The sequence below is a fragment of the Fundulus heteroclitus genome, chromosome 11, assembly GCF_011125445.2.
Source record: "Fundulus heteroclitus isolate FHET01 chromosome 11, MU-UCD_Fhet_4.1, whole genome shotgun sequence".
Taxonomy (NCBI): domain Eukaryota; kingdom Metazoa; phylum Chordata; class Actinopteri; order Cyprinodontiformes; family Fundulidae; genus Fundulus; species Fundulus heteroclitus.
This window is the reverse complement of record NC_046371.1, coordinates 21,486,413-21,510,834: the sequence shown is the minus strand read 5'-3', so window position 1 is coordinate 21,510,834 and position 24,422 is coordinate 21,486,413. Positions and strand designations below refer to the sequence as shown.

Genomic DNA, 24,422 nt, shown 5'->3' with positions numbered 1-24,422 from the left:
TAAGAAAAATATACTGTACTGTATTAGTTGTTAAAATACGATACTAAATGTGTGCCAATGAGTAGGGTGATTTATATAAGCAGTTGTTTTAGCTAAGACTGACACCCACTATGTGAGCACTCTGACTCAAAGCCTCAACTCACAACTAAAACAAGCTCCAGCAACCATGTTTAAATTATTTTAACCAGCTCAAACACTGCTACAATGAAAATGGTTGGATCAGTTTTTCTTGACTGAATTATATATTCATTCTACTGGTGAAAAGCCTCAGCAGGTAATTACAAACAGACAGAAAATATAGTATATGGTACTTTGCAGAGCAGAAGTGTTTATGAACTTAATCAGAGCAGGTCAGGTACGTTAACTTTTTTGAATAACTCTTCACATTCCAGCCAAAATGCAAAAACAGACATCTTTATAGAGTCTAAGAACGTCTGCAGATTTTGTCTTGTCTGCTCTCTAAATAGAAATATGGGTTTTCTAATAGTGTGAAGGAGCACATCGAGAATTTCTCCATTTGTTGTGCTTTTTATGTTGTTTGATAAATCTTACTTGCAAGAGGTAACCTGTTTGCTTTAGAGAAAAAAAACACTGCCTCCATTGTCAAAAGCATCGTTTGAATGTAGTTGATATCGGCAACTTATTTGTTTAATAAAGATGCACAATCTGGCTTTAACTGGCTGATTAAATCACTTATCTGACACTGCAGAGATCTATTGATACATATTTGTAAGAATTTATTTATGTCCAGTACAATCTGTATTATGTCATACAAACACAGAATGTCATGTAGAAATTTTAGTTCAATACATCAAGAAGTCATAGAATAAAATGTTTATATGTTTTAGAATTTTAACAGAGTTCACATTTATGTAAAAATGTAGTTAAACATTTAACTTAAAATAGTTGTAACTGGATGTTTAATTGAACTGTTATAAAATATGTTAAAACATAAATCATTTTTCTTATTTCTTCATATTTCTGAGTCAGTGGGTGGGGCGGGCACTGCTTTGGACATGGTGATTGGTTTGCAGTTATGTTGCTGTACAGGTCAACCAATCCGATAGTAGGGTGTATTTGACAAACCACAGTCACAACTTAAATAATTTGCAATCCCATTTAAAAATATGCGTTTGAAATATCCTGATGTATTGAATTTTGGCACTTTTGACCTCCTTATTCATGCAACACATTAGAAATTATAATTATTTGATGAAAGATTTAAACAATTTGTCATTGAACAGTGACACTTTTGGGTTAAATGTCGTGTTGTTCCCTAGAACATTTTGTTTTTTGTTTTTTTAGATTTTCATGAAATTTACGATTAAGACCCTTCAAATAAAGTTAGAGATTTTGAGCATGTATTGCACAGAAAAAAAAATCTATTATCTGCTGTGCTCTTTTTCTGAAGTATAAAAACCTACTTTTTCTGGTTACTTAGCCAGGTTATTTTTACAGCTTTGATTTGGTGTTATCTTAATTTTTTTCGATTACACATAACATTTAAACGTTTACATAGTTGTGTAGTGTAAACATTTCCAGTTGTATTTAAATCATCGCATGTAAATACAAAATGTGTTGATGATGTGGATTGTGACAAATTCGGTCTCTATATCGCTACAAAACGTTAGAATTATTAATAATTTAATGACAGAAACATGTGTATTTTTTTCAATGAATAATGACACGTTTGGTCCTCCCTACAATTTCAGGCCCTATCAGCGGGGGTAGCCCCGGACCGCAGATCGGGGCGTGGCTCCGCGTGGGCGTGGCCCACGTTGAGCCACGCCCCGCTCTGCGGTCTGCAGCCAGTCAGGGGTAGTCGGCTATCAGCAGCTGACCTGCGGCTCACTCAGTGCGTGTTTTCCGCCATGGGGCGCCACAGTGCGGGTTGTGCCTGCACGGGACAAACAGGCTCCGGCTGGGTTGGCCTCATCATGGGGCGGATGTTTTCTCGGCGCAACTTTCCAACCCCCCCCCCCCCCCCCTTCCACACACACACACACACACAAATAAATAAGAAATACACCAAAGCCAGACCCAGAGTCTGAGTTTTGAAGGACTTAACAGACTCATGTACCCTCTGTAAAATATATCTGGGTTTGTCGCAGGATCTGTTTGTTCACGTTTTGCTTCACAAGGAGAGCAAAAAGAAAAAGGAGAAAAAAAAAATCTCCACATGGAAAAACGCACAGGAGGGGTTTAAGACATGAATTAAACACGGAGTGTTTATATTTCCCAGATGACTTCGCCGGTCAGTTCCAGTTCACAAACTGACTCCCAGCCGTCCGGTTTGCTTTAACTTTAACAACCAGCGATGGCTGACAACACAGCCGCCTGGAGAGTGTGAAACATTTTCCCTGCGACTGCGGCGGCTTTAAAAACCCTGCAACCCCGCCCCTCCGCGCTATCACATGAATCTGGACTGATCGCTGGATGGGAAAAAAAAAAAAAAAAAAAGTTGAGAGGTCTCGGTGAAATCGCTCTTCCCGGCCACTTTCTTGTGTGCGCGCCTTGCCTCGCCTTGTGAAGAGAGTTTTTTGCACTCCGTGTCGGGAGAAACGGGACACGGGTGGACTTTTTTTTTTTTTTTTTTTTTTTTACTCTGGCCCTTTTTCCCTGCAGGAATACACAGGGGAGGAGGAGGTGGTGCAGCAGCAGGAGGAGGAGGAGGGGGGACGCTCTGGCTGCTTGAAGGTATGTGGAAGGCATGTTGTGCTCTGCCGAGATTGATTTTTTTTTTTTGAAGCGATCTTCGCTTAAATAACGCGTCTTCGAGTACTTCGCCCCGAGATTTGGTGGCTTTTGTTCATGTAGCTTATAAACTTGGAGGAGTTAGAGATTCAAACACTGAGACAACAACCTTAAAAGTTCAAATGGGGGGGTGTTAAGGGAGAAGGGAGGGAGGAGGAGGGGGCTCTAAAAGTGTAAACAAATGTGATCTTAACTGTGGCGCACAGGCGCATCCATGCCCATTGTCTCTGTTTGGTTTTTTTTCTAGCAATCTGTGTTTTCCCCCTCCGTTTATTTCACATGAGTGAACTTTTCCAAACAGATCTGTTTCGACTCCAAACTTTGGGCGACATGGACGCGCACCGCGGCGCGCCTCCGGCAGGCCAGCAGGTCGTGCACGTCCGCGGGGACTCCAAAACGGAGCTGGAGGCCCTCTTCAACGCCGTGATGAATCCCGGCAAGGCGGCCAGGCAGCCGCACTCCCTCCCCATGAGGATGAGGAAGCTGCCGGACTCCTTCTTCAAGCCGCCGGAGCCCAGGGGCCACTCAAGACAAGTAATACAACAGTAACCTGCTGCATGCGTCCTCGCAGGCCAGGGTTTCCACCACATATGCCCTTAAAGTCGCCAATATTTAGAGTCAGGATTTAGAAAATGACCAGCATGAAAGAATGAGTGGCATCTCTGAAGTATGGGCTGTAATGAGATGATCACAGTCAGAGTGTATTTGCGCACAAAATGTGTAATCTGATTTTATTGCCTTTTGTTTAAGCTATAAAAATACGTCACATTTCCTTACTAAAACAGTCGTATGTTGTTTCTTGGATTTATCTTTCTGATTTCCATACATAGGCCTGAAAATCAACACCCACTGTATTAAGTTTTGCGTTTGGGGCCATGTTGTAAAGTAATTATATATTTATTTTTTTTGCCGCTGTGCTCTTTAGAGAGTAAAACAAGACAATATACAGTGGTATCTGCTTAACTAGTCAGGCTATCAGCTCTAGGAGTCAGCCCTCAACCGGCTGCAGCGGATTGTGTCTGAAGTCAGAGTGCGAAGTGTCTGTGTTTTTCAGCTACGTAACTTGACTTTTATTCAAAGCTTAAATGTAGGGGCCTTCTTTCTGCCGCTTGACAAGCGGTGTGCAGCCGGTTAAATTTCTGCATAATGTTGCGCGGGCTAAACAACAGAGGGCCCAAAGTTGCACTTTTAAGCGGTGGACAGGAGAGTCCGACTGCTTGTACGAAAAAAATGTGAACGATAAGCGCAATCCTAAAGAATCCCGCAGAGATCTGCTTGTGCAGATGAGTTTGTATTGTGAGTTCAAGTTAGATTTTAACCAATGCGCCACAATATTTCAGAATATTTAAGAAATGTCACAAATGGATGTGCAAAGCTTGTCGCATGCTAAATTAGGTCAAATGTCGATTTCAACTACAAAGAAGCATAAGAGTTTACACAAAAGATCATTTTTTGTCCTGGTGAAACTTTAAAGCCTGTGACTTGGGTCATAAATTAATTCAGTAAATAACTTCCTTGTTTATCTAGGCAGCACTGCATTACCCTGTGCCCAATATGGCTGCCATAGCCTCTGGCATCTCTTTAAATAGTATTTAAGCTATAGGGAGTGTATGTCAAAAGAAACATTGGTTTTAACAGGTGGTTTCAAGAAATTATTCAAAAAGTGTAAAAGCACCTTTTTTTACATTGATGATTTTTTGGTTGAAGAATAAGTGTTTCCATTTTTTTTACTCAAATGTTAAAAATTCAAAAGTTGAGGTTGTGAAAATTAACAGGAGCTTGAATCCTGTGAGGGAAAGTTGAGCGTTTCACACCAACCATGACCTCAACATCTAATATGGCTGGCTTGCACGTATAACATAGCAATAGCCATTTCCACATTATTGAATCTACACTACTTCACAACCTCCTTTAATGAATATGTTGCGGCAGTTTTTAAAAGTACAAAATTCCCAGAAGTAGATGATTATCCATATCAAGTAGGCAATCCCACTGGATTTATGGAAACAGAAACAGGTTGCAGGTTCACAGTCGTCAGAGAGGATCTAGATATTTTAAAATACAAATGCTTAAAAATAACTCCTATTATATTAAACTCATTGTAATTATTTATTTCCTATTTATCTTCCATTTAATTAGTACCAAACTTACAGATGAACAGCCTACCACTTAAGCTGCAGCTTTAGAATAATGGACTTGGATATTCTAAAATTCAAAATCTGCAGAATATTTTTGGAGAAACCGTTTGGTCACAGTTCACAGATGCCAACTTGGTATCTCTGTTATGTTTGTCTGTCAGTTTGTTGCCTTATAGTAAGACAGTGAGCACAGAGCCAAAGAAACTCTGTGTCATTTATTTGTTAAGGTTCACATTTAAGTTAAATCAACAATAACTGCAGCTTCTCAACATGTAAAATAGTTTTTTTACGCAAATTGCAAAGATATTACATGGATATCCAGGTGTTGCTTTATTTATTTATTTTTTTAGAAATTTCAAGGTTAGGATCATACGTTCATATCCATACATTGTATTTTGTGAGTTGCCCCCCCCCCATTTTTCCACATATGGAGAAAGAAAGCCGACTCTGACCACTGGTTGACCCAAATGAACCTAGTAAAACACAAACACTATATTATTGTTGTGTTTTATAAGTACGGTTTTTAGCATCAATATACGTTTTCCACTTTCAGTTTCATTTCATAAGAGGCTCTCAAAACCCATTTAAATCCTGACCAAACTTAAACAAAAAGCACTGTTAGAATTTACTAAATATTTTGTAGACCCGAATTTGAACAATAATCTGCAGATTTATTCCAGTTTTGCAGTTGCGCACCAAATCTATCTTTTTTTCTTTTTTTTTTATCAAGAGCTGCATGATACTGGAATAGAATAAAAACTGACATCTGGGTTTATTCTTGTTGGGCCGTGCCACTGCGTGCACGATTTAAAACGTCAGACAGCAATACTATAAAATCGACTGCAATGCATTAAAAGGCAAGGCAGGAAAGTTAGGTGTGCAGTGTTTCACATCTATCTTTAATCTGATCACATCAAATTCCTTAGGAAGATGACGAGGCAGAGAAATGTGCTCTCCTCCTCAAACTGCGCATTGCGCACCTCTACAGAGGGCCATAATGAACCCCATTTATTGTTTAGCCTCTCTTTGTTTTTGCAGAAATCATTTCAAGTTGTTTCAGTCTAATCTCACATTTTTTTTTTACTTTGATACAGACTGATGCACTCAGTCCCTCAAGTTTACCATTATCAGGCCTTTATGTTGCATTTTTTTGTAGCCGATTTTGTAACTTGTGCAAACATTTATGGTGTCCAGTTGTGGGAAAATCTCTTATGAAGACAAAAGGATACAGAAAGTCACTAAATCAGTGCATATTTTAATTGAATTGTTGACAGCATTTATTTTATGCAAGGGATTTGAATTAGCATATGCATTTCCTAACCTCCAGCCAATTGTTGGATTGTTGTTTAGTTTCAGCTACTTTTTCCCCTCACTGATAAAAGCAAATAACTCCGGGGTGACTACACAGGAGGTCTTTTTAAAGCGCATTAACAGCATTTAAAACGAAAGGATTTCTGTATGTAGAAAAACGAATAAATCATTTCAAAACACTTTCTGCCTTTTGTTAAGAAAAAAAAAAAGTCTGCCACAGTTTAGCAGAACAACAAGCCCAATCGGTCAGGGACAAAACTGTGAAAAAGAAAAAAAGCTTTCAAGACGGGATTGCATAACTGCACACCCTTACATAAACGGAGTTTCATTCAACTTTTATTCAATTACAGAGTAAACGCCTGCCATCGATCGAAGTGAATCTGATTAATCAGAAATGAAGTTGTGTTGTCATGAGATTGCTCATTTGCATCCATATATACTCCAGAATAGTCTGCAGAGAGGCTACAAAGGATCAACAGAACTCGTTGTGCAAAGATATCAGCCGTCAGAAGCGTGCAAAACCAGACGACGTTATAAATACACACGATGGCACAACAACAACATGCACTAGCAATTAAAGACAATGTTGGGCAAGAGTGCCGTCGCGCAAATGAGATGTTTGTCCTGAACTGATGGAGGGATGAGACGGAAACCTTTCAGAGAAGGACTCTAAGGCCACAGGGCAACAATGAAGGAGCTGCAGGGATCTCTGCTGGATGTGCTTCACCTTTGTGTGTCCTTTGTCTAATAGTGTTGGATGAAGTTTGGTTTGTAAGACAGAAGCCTTTTCTTCTTCAAAAAAAAAAAAAAACTCCAAGCATTATGGAAATCTCCCAAAATCTTAAGAATCTGTCCTCTGGTGAAACCAGGCGTCATCTTTGATCCACACTTCCAAAGGGTGTCAGAAGCAGCGGCGTTCATCATTCCCACAGTGAAACACGGTAGTGGCAGCATCATGCTCTGAGGTTACACACCCCCCCCCCCTCCCAAGATTAAATATTTTTATCAATTTTCTTACATTTATTTAGCAAAGGAGGATCGACATGAACATCACAACCGCAATTAAATATGGTGTTGGCAGTATTGTGCCGTGATGTTACTTTTCCTCAGATGGAACCTGGATGTTACTTTGACCCAAAACCTTTAGAGGTCTGGTGAGAATGGGAATATTATTCCATTGCATTATTGATTGTCATTGTGAGTCCAAGCATACATTTAAATCAGCAAAATAACGCCTTCCCCTTTCTTAAATGAAATGGAGCTAGCTTAGCAAGACTCATGATCTAAATCTGACCGAAACTCTTTGGTAACGCTGAAGAGGCTGCGATCGAGAGATGTTCACACAAGTCTGAAAGATTTGGCAAACTTTTGCAAGGTAAATAAGCTTAAAGATAGCTCCCCAACGTTTCCCTTTCCTTTTTTTTTTAACCAAAAAGCCACACACAGCATAAAAATACGTAGATTGTTTTATGATCTGGGATTAGACTTTGGATATTCGTAATATTTCTAAACTGTACATTAACAAACAGAGATCTAGAACATAGAACTTCACCACCCTGGCAGATCTAAAGACAGATAAGGGTTTATTAGCCACCCTTTAACTGTGGTTGACAATTTATAAAGTCATAAAAACATTTTTTTTTTGTTGAACTTTTTCAAAACTTAAAGGCATATATTGTTAACTCAGGTTGAGGGATGTGGATGGATTGCGACCAAAGAGGACGAAGTGAGGAACTTGATCAAAAGCGGTTTCAGCACAGTGTTAGTTTAAGGTTGATTGTTGTTGTTTTTTTTTTAGTTAAATTGTGCAGGATAAATGTCACATTAAAGGAGGAAACTGTTTTGTAATAATTCATCATTGTGAAATATTTTTTTATGCAACACAAAATACTTCCATTTTACAATTTATGTACACTTTTGAGATCCATTGTGCAGGATATAAACATATATTAGTGTTGCATCGTATTTGACCATTAGCTGCTGCAAATAAAACCACTTGGCCGTGAGAACGAGGACTTTCCTGGCTCCATCAGACCCTTTCTTCACTGCAAAAACGGAACTAGAAATAAGTAAAATGTTCTTAAAATTTGTGTATTTGTCCTTGATTTGAGCAGGTAAATAAGATGATTTGCCAATGGAATAAGAATTTTGCACTTAAAATAGGAACAATTCATCTGAATCATCTTATTTCAAGTGCAGTATGTCTAATTATCTTATTTTAGGGGTCAAAATACTCATTCCATTGGCAGATAATCTTATTTACCTGCTCAAATCAAGGATAAATACGCTAATTTTAAGAACATTTTACTTATTTTTAGATCTGTTTTTGCAGTGTTGTTTGTTTCTCTCGGTTTACGTCTTGGGTTGGTGTTTGTCACGCCGCTGCAGACTTGCTAACCCTGCTCCTTTCTCGTCAGGCCAGTTCAGACGGAGGCCTGTGCGGCTCCCTTGCCCCTCATCACGTCCGCGCTCATTCCTCCCCCGCCTCCCTCCCAGTCAACTCCCTCTCCGCTCAAGCAGATGCAGATGCAGCAGCCACGCCGATCATACCCGATGACGTGCCACTCCCCGACGGTTGGGAGATGGCCAAGACGCCCACTGGCCAACGGTACTTCATCAAGTAAGGGCTTCCTCCGGGTTTATTGTTGTGTCGCATCTCAGGCTCTGCAGGTTTTTTTTTGTTTTTTTTTTTTAAGAGTTTCTGTGCCGGGTGACAGTTTCCCAAAGCGGGTTGTGCAAGACAGATTCTACATCAGCAGATTTTGGAAGTGGAAAGAGGCGTTGTAGGCTGATTAAAAATCCAAAAATAATTTTCATTATCACTGATCATTCCAGCTGTTATAATTCAACACATTCAGAGAAAATCCATTTTTTTCTTTGACATTCTTTTTTTTTTGGTGAAGATTCTCAGTCATCCAGGTCATGGTCATTCAAAAAAAAAAGTAAAAAACAAAGCAACTGGACTTTTGCTTTTTTTTTTTGCCACAGCAGATGTCCCTATTTAAAATAAAAAAAAAAAAGTAAAATAGTGGCAGAGATGTAAGGAGTAAAGTTCATGCAAACAGGAACTAGTTGAACCAACGGTGTGGCCTGTTAGGTTTCACCCTGGTGAGTTTCCTGATGGCTCACCGCTCTGTCAGAAAGCCTGAGATTTTCTCAAGGAGAATGGATGTGCGAGCACATCTGGTAGTACAGGTAAAGCAGGTCTGAGGCGGGACACTCCTCGCCCTTCAGGTAACAGCGGTTTAACAGATGCACTCCTATTCATCGTTTGCTGTGTGTGTGTGTGTGTGTGTGTGTGGTTCTTTTTTTCTTTTTTCTTCAGCCACGTGCACAAGACGACCACATGGCAGGACCCCCGCCTCTCGCAGCTTCAGTCGGCTGCGGCCCAGCATCAGATCGCCTGCACCCCGATCCACGCCCACTCCTTCAGCAACCCAGCGCCCACTACGCAACCAAAAAATATTATTCCTGAGACAGGTATCACACGGCAGCGCTGAACCCCTTTTTTTTATTTTTGTCATCTGTCTCCCTCTGACCTGGGGTTGGTTGGGTTTTATCCTCTTGGGATTCCCTTTCTGTTGCTCGCACTAATGCATCTGGCTAGCATAGATCGGACTTGAGATGCAAACCCACGACTGTCGAGGGTATAGACGCTTGAAAGGAGTTCAAGAAGAACAAGGTTTTAATTCAATTCAATTCCATTTTATTTATATAGCGCCAATTCATGAAACATCTCATCTCAAGGCACCTTACAAAGTCAAGTTCAATCATATTATACAGATTGGTCATACAGATTGGTCCAAAATGTCCTATATAAGGAAACCAGTTGATTGCATCAAAGACCCGACAAGCAGCATTCACTCCTGGAGAAGCGTAGAGCCACAGGGAGAGTCGTCTGCATTGTCCATGGCTTTGCAGCAATCCCTCATACTGAGCAAGCATGAAGCGACAGTGGAAAGAAAAACTCCCCATTAACGGTCATCTGCCTCAACTGACTGGGGGGTTAGAGAAGAGCAGAGACACAACAAGAGAGACAAAAAAGCACAGAAGCACACATTGATCCAGTAATCTGTTCTACATTAGATGGTAATAGCGGGTGAGCCGTCTTCTCTGGATGATGTCACAGCTAACAGAACGCCAGACCAGGTGTACCTACTATGAAGAAAAAAGAGAGAGAACAAAAAGTTAAAGCAGAAAGGACAACACATAATGCATAATCGAAGAACAGTAGAACTCCATAGAGTGAGAAAATTAGATCCTGATGTCCTCCAGTAGCCTAAGGTTTCAGTTTAAAAAGAATCAGATACGTTCTGGTTTCCATGCAGGTCCCATTTGTTTTGTTTCCATTAATAGCTTGATGAAAACGTTTAAAGGGTCATTTTATTCAAATCTTTTGTGTATTTTTTTTATTTATTTTTTTATGAGCGAATGAAGCACAACTAAACCGCAGCGTGTGATCAGGGACCACAATTACAGCCTTTAAGGTCTGTATTTAAACAGCAGTCAGACACTCAAACTGGTTTTTGCTTTCTGTTGTCATTCCAGCTACTTAATCTAGTCCTTAATACACCTGTAATGGTTTATAGTGTAACCACTGCACAGAAAAATCCCTCCTCTGTTAGGAGAAAGTAGGCCTGTCACCATAACAAATTTTGCTGGACGATAAATCTCCCTAAAAATTATCGCGATGAAGCACAGTATTGTCATTTGGAGACCTTATTCGACTAATATGATAATGGCATAATAACACAAGTATAACCCCTCGATACAACGATTCAGATAGATTAAGCGGTCGGCCGCCGTCATTTGGCTTAAATCCAAAAGACAATCGCCCACATTGCAGCGATCATGATCGGCTTTATTGTGGGATTAATTGATTTATTGGTTATTGGGACAGCCCTACTTCAAAGCTGTGTTACACCTCAGTCATTAAAATATTATCTTACTTGCATCGAAAAATGGGTTTTGATACTTCTATCCAGATCATTATTTTTCATTGCCGCTGAAACCCATTAGTCATTTAAGATCTATCATGACCTGTGACCGGCATGTGAAGGTAGTGACACGACGTTACACACGGCACACTGCGTTTACGGATGCAGATATGGACACAGCACATGAAACATCTTGTGTATTCGTTCTAAATCTGTCGTGCGGTTATGACTAGCTCCATCAACGTTGTCTACTCCGCTTGTTGCGTCCGTTGTTTAGGTTTGACTTCGGCATTTCCAGATCAGGACATCTCTATTTTTGGATTAACTCGGACTATCAAGGCTCTCATTACAGCTTTATAAGACTTTTTCTTCTGCAAAACAGGTACTGTTGTTTTAAAACTCCACTGAAAGTTGTTACTATTCCACTGAGTATGAGGGGAAAATAACAACTGATCTATAATAACTCCTCGACAAAATGAGTTTTGACATCAACATTTAATTTTCCTTTGGGATAAATAAAGTATTTTTTAACTGCAGCAGACTTTCTGTGAAAAAGCGAAGGAATTCATTGTCTTCTTGTCTTCTCATCACTGATTCTCATCAATGATGTTTCCAATAAAAAAGTAGAAATTAAAACCTGCGGATTCCCTCGTCTAGAAAGCTGCTAATCTCGAAACAGATGGGACTGAAGTCGTTGATCGTGGGGAATGACCAAACTCCAAATCATTTCAGGAGATGACGACGTCCCGGGAGCTTTATTTCAACATGCTTCAATCGAGAAATACGACAAAGAACAGCTTAGACTTTGGTTGAAATGTAGAGGCCTCAAAATGAGTGTGAAGAAAGCAGTAAAATAGAAAGCTCCTCTCACACAGAAGAGCAAAACGCAAAGATAAAACCAACTGAATCCACATAGAATTACAGCTAAAACTAAGAAAATGAGTATTATTATCCTTCAGGGTTTAGGAGAACCAATGGAAAAACTTCCTTCATTTGCTCACAATCATCATATCGCGAGCTACTCCGGCAGATACCAACGTAACAGTGTTTTGTTGTTGTTATTATATATCTGTTGAGGCGCTATTCAGGACAGATCTGTTCACCATTTGACTCGCATAAGTGAACCAATCAAGAGTTACGGCTCAACGAATCTAATACAGCTGTGGCGAATGCACACTGGGATGTTCTAAGTTTAGCCGTTTGACGTCATTTGAGAAAAGCCCTATTAAACATGAACCTCATCTCTGTACTGTGGCCCTCACTAAAGTCTTATGGCCCCTTTCATTTGCCGTTGTCTCCTCTGCATGGTTCTCCTCCACTATACCCCTGTTGGTTTCCCACAGACTCAGTAAGACTCAGTGTACGCCTCCCGGTTAGGGGGTGGCTTTAGCTCCATCCGTCAGTGTTGAGCGCACTGCCTTTATTGTACATAAATACATAAATAAAATGAAAATACAAATAAGGTTTTGTATTATTGCATATGCCAGAATATCTTGAATATTTTTAAGGATGGAATAATCCATTGGTTTAAATATCTGGTTCATAAGGCCCAGCTTCTCTTTGCCTACACAGGTATTTTTTTGTGGGGTGAGCCTGTCTAATCGGCTCCAAATTTTGCCTCACAGAGTTCAAATTTGGGGCTTTATGGGGACATTTTTACCTGAGTCATGGCAAGAACGATGATAATTACTTTAAGGCACAAAACCGCAGACTTTTGACCGTGGATAATCATGCAGCACTGATTCGATGGCGTGTTCTTTGGGTTAGATCCCGCTGCAGCAGACTGCTACAGCGGGGGCAGCTTCTCTCTGCCTTCTCCCTCCACCTCCACACACAAGGCAAGGGCAAGTTTATTTGTATAGCACGTTTGAGTAACTAGACAATTAAAAGTGCTGTACATGCACCGTGGTTCGATCAGGGACCGGGGACAACCTTTTGAACCTTTTAATGATCAAACTTAAAACGAGAGAAAGCCTTGCTGAACCGGAGATCTGATTTAGGTAATTAGATACAGCGCGTCTCTCTGCGAAGAAAGACCGGTTCGCTAAAGTATCCTTATTTTCTTTTCTTTTGCTTTCTTCAGGCGTGGTTTTTGATTTGTAAATAGTAAAAATTATATTTGAGCTTTACCCTCTCTGTTCATGGTGGTTCTTAATATTAATGTCGTCGCTCTTAGGTTCCCTGGTTTCCCTGGGCTTCCTCTGAGAAAAAGCCCCCGGCCAATCAGTGAACAGCAGTCTGCTCACATCCCGATCCAGCCCTGCTCTGCTCCGGTTGTACTACCTCCCGACGAAGGATGAAAAAAAAAAAAAAACACCCCGGTTGAAAAAAAAAAAAAACTCGTCAAACGGGGCATCGCTGAGCAGCGGGAAATGGGGCGTTACTGTGCTAAACCACAAGGCAAAAGGTGCAACAACATCCCTGCAAATCTTGTAGCGTGGCGGGTCGGTTTTGATGCATTAGGAAAATTAAAAGCATCCAGGTCACAGTCCGGTAAACTTTAGTCTGTTTCTAATTCGCAAAAATAGGAATTTAGTTCTTTAATTTACCATTAAGCAAAGCGTGTAGTCGATGTGGCCATGGACACATTTTGATTAATACAAGCAAGCTTATTGAAGTTTAAGGGATTGTCACAAGTTGCCACGTTAACTCTAGTCTACACTTTACCTAACTTAAACCATTAGGTTTTTTTTTTAAAAATAATCTCGACCCAAATAACTTCTTGCCATCGAATATGTCAAATATTGCTTTCAGAATTTGGTAGAAAACAAGACGAAGGTGGAATGGACTACTGGACGTCACCCAGATCCTCAAAAGGCCTCATTATAAACTATCATGGCTGTTTTTTTTTGTTAGCTTATTTTGTAAAACGTTCCCAACATTGGAGACACTGTTTCTTATGAGAGGTATTATAAAATTCTTATAGTGTGATTTGGGTGAACAGCCCCTTTTTTCTAAGGAGCATATTTACACGGACATTGTTTTGCACACACTGAAGTTAGGCAAAATGCACATACAATTGTTTTATTTTTATATATATATATATATTGTAAATAAAATAAAGCAGCATTCCACTTCTCTTCCTACAATCTGCAAACTACAAACCTTTTTTTCCCCCCCTTCGCTTAACACTCCATTGGCTCCAGCAACCATTCGCCTTCTCACTGTGTACTTCTACTGCTGTTCAGGTCCACTGCCTGAAGGCTGGGAGCAGGCTGTGACTGCAGATGGAGAGATGTACTACATTGATCACATAAATAAGACCACCACATGGGACGACCCGCGTCTAGGTAGCACACTATAACAGATTTTGTGCCTCCTGAGTTGACGATTGTCAATGAGAAACATTGTGTTCCAATGTGCGCTATTATGAAACAGCTGACTATTTGGTCGCAAGACAGCAAAGATGAAGGACCTCCAAAGTGTTTAAAGATTTTCCATATTTGATGAATTGTGTTTAATTTCAAGGGAGTTAACTTTCTTTTATGGTTTCTGTGTTCTAGCCCAGAAGGTGAATCCTGCCAACCTTGGTTTGGCAATGCAGCAAAGGCAGGAGAAGCTCAGACTGAAGCACAGCATCCTTCCACAATTTGTACCACAGGTCAGAGATCGTACCAGACTGGACCGAAATGTCTTATAAATCTGCATTTTTTTTTTCCACAAACTGCTCCTTGCTTATCTCCTACGTAGTGAAATTAAGCATACATATGTTTGGGTGCAGGAGTCGGGAGGTAGCAACCAGATGCCCGGAGGGATGGACCATGACAGGACCGCACAGATGCTTGTCCCGTCGGTGGATGTCAGGATCAGGGCCCTGAAACAAGAGCCTAACCTCAATGGGTAATGTGATCGTTTTGTGACGGTAGATTTGTTAGTCAATCTTTAATCCTGACCCTAAATTGCATTTACTGAGGTGCTGAACAAAGGCAGAACCAAACCAAGGAAACAAGTACTGAAAGTGTACATAATCTATATTCGCTGCTGACAGTTTAAAGGTAAAAGTTAGCAGATAGCTTAAAGCCCCAGATTCACACCCTGCGCATCATCAAGCGGTTCACTGAATGGATTACATACAAACTCACCGTTAAGCGCCTAATAACTACCACAGAAGCCACAGAGTCATAAATGTGACAATGTCAACATGTCCTCCGTGTAGTTGCTACCAAGCTACTGCTAATAGCTACGGTCATCTTGTGAAAGGGTTTTTGGCGCTGTTGCTAAGTCCACTCATTATAAGCGACTTTGGGTTTCTTTTTTTCTAAAGTCGTTTTTTTTTTTGGGCTTGTTTCTGAGCGCGCAGTCGCTTATTTGGGCTCTAAAAGAAGCGACTATAAGCACAAGTTATAAAGAGACCTGATTGCGGTGCTGTGCTACAGACACTGTGACCCGGCTGAAATATCACTCCGCCCCTCCGCGCGCACACACACTCCCTGAGAGGGAGACGAAAATGCGCAAACTAGCCGTCTCTGTTGGGAGGACAGAGTAGTTGCTGGCCCTGTTTCTAATATAACAGCAACATAAATGTCACTGTATTGAATTAACTCACCTGTTGTCCAGCAGAAAGCCTGTAACCTCTACATTCATTTTGAAGCCCCGCTACCTCATGAATTATCTCCACCTGGTAATAATAGCCGATGTAGACTCTAGTTTTCTCCCGGTTATTACCTCTTTTTCCTTTCTTGGTTACTTTTTCTTCCCTCTCGCTGGGCAAAGAGTATGAATGGTCCTACATTTCAACTAAAAATGGCAAATAGAATGATCTACGGTCGTCTTTGCTTGTTTTCCACTCCTCCAACGACAGCATGCTGTCATATGACACAGATTGGGTAAACGTGTATGGCTGACAAGCTTGTCCCCTTTCATCTACTGAAATCAGAAATAGAGACGCAACATGGCGCCTCCCAGTGGGTGCACCTACACCTATGTATTTATAAACTAGTAACTACTAATTCTAAGTTATAAGAATGCTTTCATTTTTGATGTGATGTTATTAGACTTTGCCAGAATATGTATTTATAAAAGCACTACTTGAGTTTTGCTAATTAAAATCTAAGTTAGTTATACACTGTCCCTTTAAAGGTGTTTGATGATGTTTTGCTAGAATTTGTTGGATAAGGTGCTGTTGGTCATTACGATTCTCAAAGTAATCAAGACCACTCCGCTCCACAGTCACAATGTTAATAATCAGACTTGGTATAACTCCCAGGTTCAAACAACCGGTATCACTGAAAGTTCACTGTATATGGGGTTCATTAAGGCGTCGTTGTAATTTTTACTATTATGTACTAAGATGCCTGAACTGCTAAGTTTTAAGTTACTACATAAAGTGGAAATCCTTATACAGAAACTTTAGAGCTCCCCGACAGCCTACAGTACAGAATCCAATATGGCAACTGTACATCAGAAAATGTAGATAAAATTCCTGCATTAAGCTGTTTAACTTGGCTTCTGGTGACATTTATAGGTTTAAGAATATCTTATAAAAGTTTAGAATTTGTATAAGTTTATAAAACTTCCTATAAAACTATGAAGTTTTATAATATCAATATTCAAGAAGTTTAGCCGACTTGATATTATAGTGTTACCTTTGTTTTTTGAACGGTGTATTCAGTTCCTGTTAAAAGTACAAAAAGAGGCCCAGACCCAAAGGAATACATATTCCTCTAGTCTCTCAGAGATGCAATATTGACAGGTTTCCCTCAATTAGGTCTGTAAAGAATGGTTTGTTTTTGTTTTTTTTACACAGCGCTCACTCACGTAACGAAAGCACCGACAGCGGTCTGAGCGTCAGCAGCCTACCACGCACGTCCGACCACATGTTGAGCTCTGTGGATCATATGGACACTGGTAAGGTGCCGTCTTCCTGCGCAATATTATAAAATGACATCTGGGTGTGTGTTGTTGTTTTTTTTGTGTGACATTATCTTTTTATTTGACAACTGGTCTTGGCTTGGTAAACTTCTGTACCCAAAAAAAATGTGTATTATTGACACTATTTGCACAGCTTCTTGTAAAAACAGTCTGTCATGATGCAAACAGGGTTCCCACGGGTCCTTGAAATCATTGAAAGTTTGTGAATCTGAAAAAATAAATTCAAGGCCCTTGAAAGTTCTTGAAAACAGCCAAAAAAACACCTTGTCCTTGAAAGTCCTTGAATTTTTTTGTGGGGTTGAAAGTTCACACGGATGACGACTCATGTGTCATTATTTTACTACCACACGATCTTTTAAAATTATGTTGATTCCACAGACTTTTAATTTGCAAAAGTACGTTCGCTCTTCTTTGTTAGTTGGTAGGCTACGGTTTAGGCCTACGTGCGTCCAATAGGTTACATTCACCCAGTGTTGCCAACTCAGCGACTTTGTCGCTATATTTAGCGACTTTTCAGAGTCAAAGTCAAAAACTAGCTTAATCAAAGATGAAAGTAAGTGAAACAAATTGATATAATTCTGAACATCTCAATGCTGCACTTTTTTCCATAAAATTCCATGAAACGGTAGGCTAATGTACATCTTATATGTAATGTAGTATGGCATAGTCATGTACTGTGGATATAAATGTAGGCTATGAATATGATCAATATCAATGTAGGCTATAAATGAAGTCCACTTTCTTGCATTGCTTCTGACCCAACAACTTCTATGCCGTTTAGTCTTTTATTGAATTTGCATTGTATTAAAATATGATAACCTATTCAGCGGTCACAGTAGGTAAATGCCGCCACGTGTGGTCCTTGAATTTGAGGAAATTTGTCCTGGAAAGTCCTTGAAAGTTCCTTGAATTTGATGTTCACCAAGGTGTGGGAACCCTGTGCAAAGCAAAATATTGTTAAAGTTTCCTGTCTCTCTGTGCCTCTGACTCGTTTAGGTGACTCTAGTGAGCCCCCGTCGATGAGCCTGCAGGAGTCGATGCCGGTGCTCCCGATGAACGACGAGCTGATGCCAGGCATCCCCGACGGTTTGACTTCAGACATCTTGATGGACATGGACACGGTTCTCTCTGGGTCGCACATGGACAGGGACAGCCTACTCACCTGGCTATAGACGCACGCAGGAGCTGCCGCCGCCCGCTCCAGCGTGGTTTGAAATCAAGCTTTTGTTGTGTGACTGAGGGTTCTGGGAAATTTGAGTGGAATTTAAAAGGTGGTACAGAACAACTCCACAGAGAGAATATGCTACCGATTATGTGACGGATATCTAACACTACTCACTCCCTCACACGTGTATAAAACAAAATGACTTTCACTGAAGCCGGTGGCCGTCTCTCGCCGGGTCTGGTTTCGCAAAAAGGCTCCACTCCTTTTCATCTTGGTCCTCCGATGACTGTTATGTCCAACCAAAATCACACTTGGAATTGCTTTTAATCAGGGTCCAGTCTAGAAACATGTTCTTGTGCCAGTAACTTGAACACAAAAGACCTGTCAAAATAGCATTATTGTTACATAAAGATTTAATCTAAGAGGGGGGAAAAAATCTTTAGATTGGACTCCAATTAGCTAAATTACCTGTGGGGAATTAAACGCAACATCCCACGCTTCTACCTCTGAGCAGCTGGTACCTTGTGGTTTAATGCATATATACTCAGAGTTGTCAAAAAATAAGCTTTTAACAACGTTTTGCCTTCATGCGAGCAGAGAATCAACGGATTTGTCTAGATTTAAAACTACAATAATTAGTTACGCAATCTCAGGCATCTTTTATTGGAAGGGGGGAAATGGCGCCCTCTTGTGGTAAGTCAGAAAAGAACCGTGTCTCCTCCCTAAAACTGTCTTATAGAAGTAAAAACAGCAGGAAATTCGGGTGAAATGTCTTGCCCAGGGACACAACGACTGAGACGGTCAGAGCGGGGGATTGAACCGGCAGCCCGCCAATTGTAAGATTTCCCCAATAACCTTTAAGGATGACTCCTCGGTTTTTGTTTTCTATGTTTATTTTTAACCCTTAGCCCTTCTTTTTATCAAGAATGGTGCAACAGTCTCACTGAAAGGAAAAAAAAAATCTTTATTGAAGCAAGTGATATTTGGGTAATTTTTTTTTCTTTTTTTAGTGTATTAAAATACTTTTTATTACAGAATGTTAATCCCTGTCAGCAATGAACACAAGCTTCACAGGTGCAGTATTTATTCTGGATTTCTAATGAACCCCACTGTGCTGGATAGTTATTTCATTTTCATTCTGCCGACCTCTTCCTGAGGAAAAGATGCCATCTTTCCTTTGCCGTAAAGGAAAAATGCTTGAGGCCTTCTATTATTATTATTATTATTATTATTATTATTATTATTATTATTATTATTATTATTATTATTACATAACACCTTTTGTAATACTGGATTAAAACATTTCTGGTATTCCCCTTATTTCACTTGAACTGGTCTGTACACATTCAGGGGCTCATTAGGAAAGACACTCAAATAGTGACAGCCTCTGTTTTAGCTCATCAGCTGTAAATTGGGTAAAATTCTCACTTTGTCACGTTAGATGCCGCTTTATCGCCATTTCAGCCGTCTATTGTTTGTCATTTATTTTAGAAATTCTGTTACATATTCTGAATATTTCTTGATCCGATACTCCTCTTTGATACTGCTTTTCACAACAAATATAAATAAGGTTGTCGGTGTGTGAACCCCACCACAAGGTGATTAAAAAAAAAAATCTGTGGAAAGAAACGTCTAACCTAACAAACGACTTCAAATCCCAAATCTTCATAGTGTTTTTGTTTCTTTAAATATTGCATGGATTGTTCATGTAAATACATAAAATTACAGGGCTCTACAGACCTTTTCTGAAACTTTATAATATAAGGGTCCCTATGGATGTGTTTTTTTTTTTTACTTAGTTCAAAACATGATATAGTGAATTTTGATGTCTCCACCCTATAATTCCTATCTTCAGTTTTTCAACCTGAAATCAATCCAGAACATGTTTTTTCCAGCATGTAACAGAAGTTTACTCATCCTGCTAACAAATTAGTTTTTGTGCTTTTTTTTTTTTTTTTAACTACATGGACACCTAAAATAAGTTGGGGCTTCTAGAAAAGGTGACAAACTAATTGTAAACGCTGCATTTTTTTAGAATATTTTATTCCAGCAGCAAACATCAGGTTCAGACATCAGTATATGGGGGCTTTTTTTATTTCCCTTGTTAAGTTAAACCATGTGAAAGTGATATTTGTTTTTATCTGCTTGGTGGTTTCTGCAGTGCGTTTAGAGCAGGTCGGGGTATTAAGCTATGAATTACCAGATGAGAGCATTTGTCATAACCGACTTCTTTGTTTTATGTATATGCAGTACTATAGCTAAGGACTTCATTCTGAAAATCCCACAGTACCCTTCATTTAAACGGCCGAACAGCTTAGCAAGTCATTTATTACTCATACACATCATGAAACACACTACCAAGTCTATTATTTATCTTGGCATGCCTGACACTTGCTATGTGCTGTATGTTGCATATAATGACTTTATTATACTATTTACAAAGAGTTTTGAGGTTTTCAGACTTATTTTTTTGTTTTTGTTTTTTTTACTTGTTTATGCATGATTAATATTATAATCAATTTAAAGAAGTTTCTGTTTAATAAACTTTTAAATTACCACCTGGATGTATTGTTTCCTGTCCTGTTAATTTCCATGACTTTTCAGCACGGGTGTAACTCTATTCGTGATGTGTTTTGTTGAATTGAGTTTATTGTAGCATTTATATTTTCAACCCAAAAAATTCAGAGCACTAAAACTTAAGTAAACCCCCTTTAAACGACGCAAATGAAAAAAGTTTAGATTGACTTATTTTTTCCCAGTATAAGAATCTGTTTCTGCTTTGAAGAGACAGCTGTTTTTATTATTTCCCTTTCCTTCAATCAGTCACATTTCTTTCTTTTTATTTGAATTTCAGCCTGCATACATAAAACTTTACCTCTTTCAGCCCGTTCTTCTTTACAAAAATGTTCAGTTTGATTGGATAGGCGCTTAACTCCCCCCACCCACAGAAATACCCAGCCAGGTCAGAACCTGCTGGGTAATTCTGGCTTGACCTTATTTGGGGATTTTTCACTCAAACTTGTGTAGTAATTTTTTGTCATTCTGAGCACTCTGTCCCATTCATTAGCTCGACTGTGCGTAGGCCCTATATCTTTTTTTTTTTTTTTTTTTTTTTATATTGAACTCACTCTTAGTGCTTATGACAGACATCATCCTGTGGATGTTCCCTTCCGCAGCACGATGAGGCCATTGTGACCGGCCGTAGGAACACTACCGATTACCTCACTTGTACTGCGTGGCTTTCACACGTCATCATTGTGAAATCTGCTAGCATAGGACCGTTATGTTGCATCAGATCAGAAAGTTTTAATTCTCGTGATCAATCAGGTGCTACATGACGAATTCCCTACTAGGTATCATATGTTTCTTTCTGACACAATGTTTCAGACTGGTTTAGGTCATACCTTTCAAACATCACCTTGTATGTTTAATGTTAACCACATCATTTCAGGTTCTACTGATCTAATGTGCATGGTACCCCAAGGCTCCGTTTTAGACCCACTTCTTTTGTTGCTATATATACAACCCCTCAGAAAATGCATTTCATAATATCTGTAATCAGTTCCTTCAATGATTCACTGTTTGAGTGCCTAACATAAATTACAAACTGGTAAAAATAACGCTTTGATTAAACTTTGAGAAGACTTAAGTTTTGTGACCCTGAGACTATGCTTCCTATGATCAGGCAATTGATTGGTTACCTAATTTATTAAGTCAAACTTTGGGAATTTAGGTGCTGTTTTTGACCAGTCCTCTTGAAGATCACTCAAAACAACAAGAAATATTTTTGAACTAAGAAAAGTGGTGTTGTATCAGGAGCTTTAAGCTGGTTAGCCATGCCTTTATTTCCTCTAGTCTAAACTACTGTAATCCACCTTTCACAGGCAACAACAAATAAGCCCATGATTTCCTTCAGTTGGCCCAAAGCTCTGCAATAAGATTAAATGGGAGCGTACCTATAAAGCTCACATCACTCCTGTTTTAATGTGTTAGCACTGGTTGTCCGGTTATTTTAGTATTCCTTTTAAAATCCTGACTTAGTCAAGCTCCTGGTGCTACAGAACTGTCGAAGCCACACAATCTAACTCAAGCCCATCGGGCTTCCAACCAAAGTCCACCTGTAGACCTAAGCAGCACATATAAAACTGGAGGGGATTGGTCTTTCCAGATTTTTTTTGTTGTTGTCTTGATAGAAGACATTCCTATTCAGAAGTGCTTCTTAAAAATGTATTTTTAATCTTTAAAATGCATTATTATTGTTTTAAATTGTTTTCTGGCAGCTGCAAAGCAGACCTGTACCACAGCAAAAAGGACACTTACCCAGAATTTTACTCCACATGTGCAATAAGAGTAATCACTATTAAGAAGGAAGGTCTATTTATAGAGATATGGTTTGGTAAAAATAAATAAATAAATACTTTTGACACAGGCCTGTGTCATTTTACAGCTTGAAACCTTTAAAAAAATAAGGAATATATTAGGATAAGAAAAGTAATTTCATCTGCTCTACCTCGTTTGATACAAAAAAACATACTAACTGATTCAAAGATTAATGTTAATTCAACAAATTTACGTATTGAGAAAATGGCTTTAAGTGCTACGTGTGGAAATAGATTTTGAACAAAGCTTTTAAAGGTTTCTCATTTTACAAACGGAACTAAAATAATGGTCCCTAACAGAAATGTAACCACAACTCCTATATATTTTTTAAATATCTAAAATGGTCAGTACCTCCAAAAGTAAAGGAAATTTGATTTAAAAGGATCAGTCATTTTGAACCCTGTGGATTTTGTTGCCATAAGTATGCAATATGGAAGCATCTCTTTGATTCTTGTCCAGTCATATTTTCTTTTTAAGGAGTTTTAGAGATTCAGATCTTTGCTGGAAGTAACTATTAGTAAGGAGACCACAGAAATTCTTATCTTATAGAGGAGGTGTAGTTGACCCGGTTGTTAGGTGAGATGCTTTCTTCTAAGAGCTGTGATTGGTTGATACAAGAAACAAAAACAAAAACCCACACATGTGCTCCTGGTAAATGGAGAGAAATTAACCGATTAGACTGAATTAAGACATGTGTGACATGACGATGAAACTTAAATAAATAAAATGTTTGAACCTACCTTATTTACATGCTCATTATTTTTTATTTGTTTATCCTTATGTTTCTTCGCCATACTGGGAACTGTTTCACAAATCCAAGATAAATGATTAAGCCAGGGGTTTTCCAGATATTGTGGCTTACTGTCAGTTTTCTTATCTCTGTGTCTTTTTTATCAGCTTGCATTATTATACTACTGATACATATTGGCATTCAGTCAAGTAGCCTACTATTATTATTTAAGCATATGACGGTGGTCTACTATACCACCATTATTAAATGTATTGTTTATTCTTTATCCTTTACTTTATCCATGTGGGCATTGTTACTGTTGAATTGTGTTTTTGAAGACTGATGTTGTTCTAAGTTTGACAGAAAGGCTTTAATAGATCATTTCATGTGTTGAGGGAATTAGAGAAATGGCTGATAAAGAAGCAATTGTGTTGTCCTTATTTTTTTTCCACGAAATGATGCGACTCTAGATGGCGCTGTTTTGTTGACTCCTCCAAAACAAACATATTTCTCCCTCTAGTGCACAACATGCGCAATCTCATAGCCCCAAAAGGAAAAACAACTATGCAAACCATAAGGATCAGTGACCTAACAACTGTTTATGGAAATAATGTTGATATGTTATTTGATATAGTTTATCATGAATAGGTAATTTCATTGCATATCAGGTATCCTACATTAACTCCTTTAATTTTGAGTATTTCTTAATGTTTTACTCGCAAACAATGTTTGTATTAGTTATTTAATGCCACTATTAAAATCTGATATAAGGTGAACATTGTTTTTGCAAAGGCAGTCTGCTGAAAAAGTTTCATCCCTCTATTGCTTTTCTTTCAGGAGTAATGGAGGGGTCAGCGAAACAGCGCCCTCTATAGTCGCCGAATTGGATATGTTTTAACTTTTTTGGTATTTCTCAGATTATTTGTTTATCCTCAGTAAAAATTCGTCAGAGCCGCACCTTTAACCCATTCTCCCTCTGAAATGAATTCAATATCCGCCGACGGGGATGATAAAAAATAATCTAATCTACATATTAACAATTCTATGATCGTGAAATAAATTGAACTTCCTCCCCTGTTTAGGTGGTGGATCAGCAAACACCTCTCTCTCTCTCTCTTTCTCTCTCTCTCTCTCTC

The 24,422-nt window shown here is 39.1% G+C and overlaps 1 protein-coding gene across 2 annotated transcripts; it reads left to right on the top strand.

Moving 5' to 3' along the window:
* Window positions 1-2,455: 2,455 nt before the first annotated feature.
* LOC105919829 (transcriptional coactivator YAP1) lies at window positions 2,456-20,740 on the top strand. Of its 2 annotated transcripts, XM_012855235.3 has the most exons (9): window positions 2,456-2,697; window positions 3,056-3,288; window positions 8,621-8,823; window positions 9,529-9,683; window positions 14,329-14,430; window positions 14,644-14,741; window positions 14,862-14,980; window positions 16,887-16,987; window positions 18,008-20,740. In XM_012855235.3, exons 2-9 carry the CDS (start codon window positions 3,085-3,087, stop codon window positions 18,181-18,183), a joined length of 1,158 nt encoding a protein of 385 aa, XP_012710689.1. In that variant the 5' UTR covers window positions 2,456-2,697; window positions 3,056-3,084; the 3' UTR covers window positions 18,184-20,740. The 2 variants fall into 2 exon arrangements, with proteins under 2 accessions (XP_012710689.1, XP_012710690.1); XM_012855236.3 differs by lacking the exon at window positions 14,329-14,430 and having other exon boundaries at window positions 2,457-2,697.
* The last annotated feature ends 3,682 nt before the right edge of the window (window positions 20,741-24,422 follow it).